Source organism: Nannospalax galili, unplaced genomic scaffold (genome assembly GCF_000622305.1).
Source record: "Nannospalax galili isolate Female #2095 unplaced genomic scaffold, S.galili_v1.0 scaffold1096, whole genome shotgun sequence".
Taxonomy (NCBI): Eukaryota; Metazoa; Chordata; class Mammalia; order Rodentia; family Spalacidae; genus Nannospalax; species Nannospalax galili.
Genome location: NW_008338289.1, coordinates 798,327 through 804,820, shown reverse-complemented (window position 1 = coordinate 804,820; position 6,494 = coordinate 798,327). Strand labels below are relative to the sequence as shown.

The 6,494-nt window shown below is 55.6% G+C and overlaps 1 protein-coding gene across 1 annotated transcript; it reads left to right on the top strand.

The window, feature by feature from the left end:
* The first annotated feature begins 3,789 nt into the window (after positions 1-3,789).
* Positions 3,790-6,262, top strand: Gas1 (growth arrest specific 1). The gene has a single exon (XM_008833091.3). The coding sequence runs from the start codon at positions 3,931-3,933 to the stop codon at positions 4,948-4,950; it is 1,020 nt and encodes a 339-aa protein (XP_008831313.1). The 5' UTR covers positions 3,790-3,930; the 3' UTR covers positions 4,951-6,262.
* Positions 6,263-6,494: the final 232 nt, after the last annotated feature.

Genomic DNA, 6,494 nt, shown 5'->3' with positions numbered 1-6,494 from the left:
TCTGGCCTGTGCTCTCAGTAGGTTACAGCTTCTGCAGGCTCAGCTGGGTTAGGCATCCAAGACCACTTCTTCACTCACCTGTCCTGTGGCTTCTTCATCCATGTGGCGAAACAGGTAGGAGCTGACTAGGGATCTTTCCTTTCCATACACCCATCCACAAGCAAGCTCTGCCTCCCTCGGAGAGCAGAAGACTTCTCATTTACATTATGTTTATGTAGTAGCCGACTTCTCCAAATAAAGAAAGACTGGGGGGGGGGGGTAAGTGGCTAAAGTGCTTGCTATGCAAGCCTGAGGACTGGAGCTTACATCCCCCAAACTCACATAAATGCCGGGTCAGCATGGTGGCCCACCTGTAATGCCAGACTCAAAAGGCAGAGATGGGACCCTCAAAGTCAGCTGACTAGCAAGATTAGTCTTACCAGCCATCTCCGGGCCTGCCTCATTGAATAAGGTGGAAGGGCCAAGGAGGATGATTTCTGATGTTAACCTCAGGCCTCTACGTGCGTGTGCATACATGTGCATACACACATACCCACCACACATATGCAAAACCTACACACACACACACACACACACACACACACGCACGCACACACGTGTGCGTGCATCTACACCAGGAACACACTGGAAAATGAGGGTGGGGCAGAGAAAGAAAGAAAGACCAGAGAACAGATAGGTTTTGGGTAGTGACATTAAAAGTGCTCTTAGGAAGGGTCAAGTTTAAGATGGTTGAGCCACTAAATGAATATATACAAATGGAGATTAGAGAAAGATTGGGACTGAAAACAGGAAGCTAAGTGATATAATAGATGGCTCAGCGGTTAAGAGCACTGGCTGCTCTTGCCGAGGATCCAGGTTTGGTTCCCAGGTTTGGTTTGGTGTCTAACAACCGTCTGTAACTCTAGTTCCAGATGGCCTCTTCTGACCCCTATGGGCACTGCACAACACGGGTATACTTACATACATGCAGGCATAACACTTATACACGTAAAAATAATAAATATTAAAAAAGAAATCACTGAAAGAGATCACCAAAGAGAAACTTTAGAGAGAAGGAAGCTGCCACGGGGTAAAGTGGGTAACAGAAGAGCATGGAGCCCCAACAGTTAAACTGTTAACAGCCAAGAAGACATTTCGAGAAGGCCATGTTCCCCAAGGCTGCTCTCTGAGGCTGCGAACTCCCCCTGTCTTCGGGGTCAAGGATATGGACCTGCAGAGGTGTCCCCAGAGCACGCAGACCTCCTGGCCTCCCTTAGCTCCCAGTGAGACCTGCATGAAGGCCAAGGCTAACCCTGTTGATAGATCAATAGATACTGTTTTAACCTGTAGACAGAGGCCGTAGAAGCATGGTGCCCAACAAGCAGCAGCAGCACCTGCCTCTGAATCAGTTGGAAATGCAGATCCTCAGGTTCCCCCAAGTTCTACCAGTCAGAAACTCCAGGAGCCAGCCATCTGAATTTGAACAAGGTCTCTAGAGAACTCCCGTGCAGGCTGTTTTGAGAACTCTCCAAAGGAACCCAAACAAACCCAAACTTGAAGGAAGGAGCCTGGATTCAGATTGTTAAAGATGAAGATGACTTTACCAAGTGTCTAAGCTGGCCTTAAAGCATGTTGCCTGGACCCCACTAGAGAGAACAGGCTGACTTTGAACTTCTGACAATCCTCCCGCCTCTTAACAGGTGTGCTCTACCATGCCTGCCTGTCCAGTTGTTAAGGATAGATTGACATTTCTTTCCTGCCACTAAAATCAGAGCACTTTGACTGCCCCTGACTCATTTCAGTCTGGCTCTTCTAGGATTTGGTTTTGTCTGAGGGGATTGCAGAGGTCCACCTTCTCAAGGATGCCCAGCTCCTGCTGCAGCCTCTTCAGCATGGGCAGGAACCAGTCAATCCACCTGGTCCTGGTTCTGGCTCTCACTGCTGCCCTTGGAAGAGGTGGACAGCCCCCTCTGAGCGCGCCCAGGCCCCCTCTGCTTGTGCAGAGCTTTAGCCTTAAATTTTGTGACAGATGGAGTTGATAGTCTCACCACGGAAAGGGGAGGGAAAAAGCGCCAGTTTTTGACAGTCTGCAGACGCCCGCTGCCTCTGGTGGCGGAAGGCTGCGTTGCTCCACAGTTAAGGTAGCTCCTGAAGTCCTCCTCGCGTTACATAGTGAGGGATTGAAATTTACACTTTAATATAAACCTTGCTGCGGGTCAATTTATCTTCGTCTTCTGTGTTGTGACTGCGACCAGATGGTAGCTCTCAACATTCCTGAAGTTTATAATGCTATTATTATTTTGCATTACCGTTCGTGTTTTAAACGTGCGTTGCTACGAAAATGATTCAGTTCATTGAATTTCTGCCTTTACAGTTTGAAAATGACCCTTACCTTCCAGATGGAGACCCTAAGGCTAGGGGAAACGTGTGCGAACCTCATCTACATGCTCCTTTCTTGTGGCAGTGACGGTGGTGTGTGTGTGTGTGTGTGTGTGTGTGTGTGTGTGTGTGCATGTGCGTGCGCGTGTGCGTGGGTGAGCATACACGCGCGGGCGCGAGCCAGCCGTGTTTTTAAGTTTCAAAAGTCTCATATTCTGTTCTTCGGATCCCTCCTCCCTGACCCCGCGATCACTCCTCAAAGGCCAGAAAAGTAAACCGACTTCTGAACCCTCTCGAAGGCACAGATGGGTGGGGTGTTAAGGGAGAATTAGTCAAAGTGCCCCCCACCAAAACCGAAAGGGGGAGGGGGGACGGAACAAAAAGGCCGGTGGCCCAGCCGGATGCAGGCAGCTGGCCCGGATTCCCTGGGCTGGTCCTGCGCCGTCTCCGGTCCGAGCCTCCTTAAGAGTAGGAGGGGCCCAGGGCCCAGTCAGCTCCCGGGGCCGTTCCTTTCAAGCCCTGAATGCCTGAATGTGAGCGGCCCCCCGCCCTCCTGCCCTCCCCCACTCCGCTACCCCACTCCAGCGGCTCGTAAAAAAAAAAAGTTTCAACAACAACAGGCAGGGCCAATAGTATCTCGAAGAGCGGGGAAAGGGGGCCGAGCAGAGGGCGAAAGAGAGTGGAGAAAGGAGAAAGCGGCCAGCTGGGAGCGCGCGGGGCCGGGGCTCGGGAGCCGGAGGAGCGTTGCTAATGTTTTTGTTTGTTTGCTTTTCCATGCATGCATAATGAGGGGGCACCGCAGCACCACGCGGGGGCTCCCGGCCCACTTTTGTATTTAAAGCCTCGCTGCAAGCAGGTCGGCCCCCGGCCTCTGCGGATCGGCTCCCCAGGCTCCGGGTCAGCGGAGAAGCCGCCGAGGCAGCCCCGGAGCCGCGCTCTTCCGCCGCGCCGAGCCGCTGCAAGTCCCGGTGCTTCTCGGAGGGAGCTCGGCGGAGCTCGGCCCGGGCGGCCGCGGGCGGAGGGGGAGGGGACCCGGGAGGCCTGGCCGCGGGAAGGCGGGCAGCGCTGGACGCAGGGCCAGGAAGCGGCGCGATGCGAGAGCCGCGAGGTGCTGCGCGGCGCTGACCCCGGAGGAAGGAGCAGCCGCGCGAGTAGCGGGCTCGGACGCCGCCCGCCAGCCCAGACCTGTCGCAGCCAGGACCTGCAGCTCACAGCACCATGCGCCCCCGGCGCCGCTCGCTCCTGCAGCTTCGCCGCGACCCCGCGGCCCGCAGCCCCTCGGGGCACCAGTGAGCGCCTCCCGCCGCCGCCGGGAAGCCAGACGAGTGCTCTCGGTGCCAGAACCGGAGCAGATCTGGGCGGCCGAGCGTTTTCCGGAGGCCACCGCCGCCGGCGCGGGAGCCCACGTTCTGCCGCCCCCAGGGCACCGGGCAGCGGCGCGCATGGATTTATGAAGACACTCATGCACGAAGTGGGCAGGACTTGGGCAAACTTTTGCACCCGCTCCGCGTCCGCCGCTCCGCGCGCCTCGTCTCCACTCCCGGCCTCGCCCAGCGGCCGCCGCTGCCCGCAATGATAGCCGCGCTGCTGGGCGGCGGCGGGGCCCGCGGGGTGACCGTGCCGGGCGCCTGGCTATGCCTGATGGCGCTGCTGCAGCTGCTGGGCTCGGCGCCGCGGGGCTCTGGGCTGGCGCACGGCCGCCGCCTCATCTGCTGGCAGGCGCTGCTGCAGTGCCAGGGGGAGCCGGAGTGCAGCTACGCCTACAGCCAGTACGCCGAGGCGTGCGCGCCGGTGTTGGCGCAGCGCGGTGCGGCCGAGGCGCCCGGGGCGGCCGCCGCCTTCCCCGCCTCGGCAGCCTCGCTGTCGTCCCGCTGGCGGTGCCCGAGCCACTGCATCTCGGCGCTCATTCAGCTCAACCACACGCGCCGCGGGCCCGCGCTGGAGGACTGTGACTGCGCGCAGGACGAGAACTGCAAGTCCACCAAACGCGCCATTGAGCCGTGCCTGCCCCGGACTAGCGGCGGCGCGGGCGGCCCGGGCGCGGGCGGGGTCATGGGCTGCACCGAGGCCCGGCGGCGCTGCGACCGCGACAGCCGCTGCAACCTGGCGCTCAGCCGCTACCTGACTTACTGCGGCAAGCTCTTCAACGGGCTGCGCTGCACCGACGAGTGCCGCACGGTCATCGAGGACATGCTGGCCGTGCCCAAGGCGGCACTGCTCAACGACTGCGTGTGCGACGGCCTGGAGCGGCCCATCTGCGAGTCGGTCAAGGAGAACATGGCCCGCCTGTGCTTCACCCCCGACACGGGCGCGGGGCCGGGCAGCAGCGGCTCGGACGGAGGCCTGGACGACTACTACGACGAGGACTACGACGACGAGCAGCGGGTGGGCGGTGCGGGCGAGCAGCCCCTGGACGACGACGACGGTCTCCCGCACCCTGCGCGCCCGGGCGGCGGCGCTGCTGCAGCGGGCGGCCTCGGGGACCTGCCCTACGGCTCAGGGCGCCGGAACGGCGGCGGCCGCTCGGCGAGCCCCGGCGCCTGGACCCCGCTCGCCTCCATCTTGCTGCTCTTGCTGGGGTCAAGCGTTTAGTCCTGGAGACCCCGCTACTGCCAGGCCGGCGTGCGCGCTCCGCTGGACCCCGCGCCGGGCACCTGCGGCTCCAGGGACGCGGGGTGGTCGGGAAGCCCGGCCAAAACTTTCCCCAGGTCCGCTGGGCCTCTCCCGTCTCCCAGCCACCACGCCTGGCTCTTTTAGAGTCGCCTGCCCCCTGCATGGCTCCTTGGACCGCATCCGCCGGTTCCAGGTTCCGGAAACAACTGGGATGAACCCTACAGGTGGGAAATCTGCAGAATTCAGGACACCTAGTGAAACAGACCGGAAGCCTGGACTTGGTTAGAGAGTGCTGACCCGTGGGACCTAACAATTCCGAGGGACCGGGGGAGGGGGATGTTGCAGGAGGAATTATACTTGCAAAGGGCCTGTTTATTAACAGTTTTCCTGTGAGGGGACAAATGGTGGTGGCAACGACTTTCTTTGCTGTGGTCAGAGAGGAGCACAGCAATGGTAAGTGAATGAAACAGCACCACTCACACATTCACTGATTGCTCTCCGTGCCAACACCTGTAACACTGGGTGTGAAGCGGGTGATTGCCTTGGGGAACCCCTAAATTACATTTGTATAACTTTAGCGCCTATGCTATCACTCTGATCTCTCAGCACGTGTCTTAGAATTAAGGGTCCAAAAATGCTGTTTTAAAAGAGTTACCATAGTGTTGAACAATGCAAGTTTTTATTTTGAAAAAGCTCTATACTGCCATCTATGAAAGGAAGCCTCTTTATAATGTTTGTTTTGTTGTCATTTTTTTTTACAGCAAGAAAGTGTAAGTTTGACTAGGCAGAGAATGAATATTGCCTCTGCGCCCCTATCAGGGTCTTCAACCCTGGTATGTCGTATATAAAGTGTATTAAAACTGGGGTTTCTTACCAGTTGCTGTACTTTGTATATAGAATTTTTATAAATTGTATGCTTCAGAAATAATTTATTTTTTAAAAGAAATTAAAAGTTTTAAATCCACATCAATGTTATATCTCCCCCTCCAAGAAATGTATAGAATCCATTGGTTACCAGGAACCCAAATCCGAAGCCCCTTTTGAAGTGTGCCCTGTTTAGAACAGTCTTAAAATGTACAGTGTATTTTATAGATTTGGAGTAATGTTCTTATTTTCAAAAGAATTTATGGACATTGTAGAAATGTATAAATGCATTTCCAAACTGCCTTAAACATTGTATTTTTATAGACGTGATTTTTTTTAATCCTGTTTTAAATAACTGTGGCTTTGTGTATTTTTTGGTTGTTTTATTAAAAATTTGTACATCAGTATAAAGAGTTGAAACAATGAATATGGTGTAGTTGCTTTCCAGAATTACACTGTGGTTAACCCAGTAATGGGTGAGGAGGGGTGTGGAGGGGATATTGAGAATCCATCAACCATCAACTGAAATTAAAATACAGTGTAAGACAGGGGATGTGGGTTAATTCTGCTTTAATTTAATGAACAATTAGAGATCTGTAAATGAGGCAGCTAAAAAGATTTGTGACTGGCCTCCACTGGTGTTTGCATTTGCAAAAAGA

Excerpts from the sequence above, each read along its gene's own strand:
- Gas1 (XM_008833091.3), top strand. The coding sequence starts at position 3,931 with ATGATAGCCGCGCTGCTGGGCGGCGGCGGGGCCCGCGGGGTGACCGTG.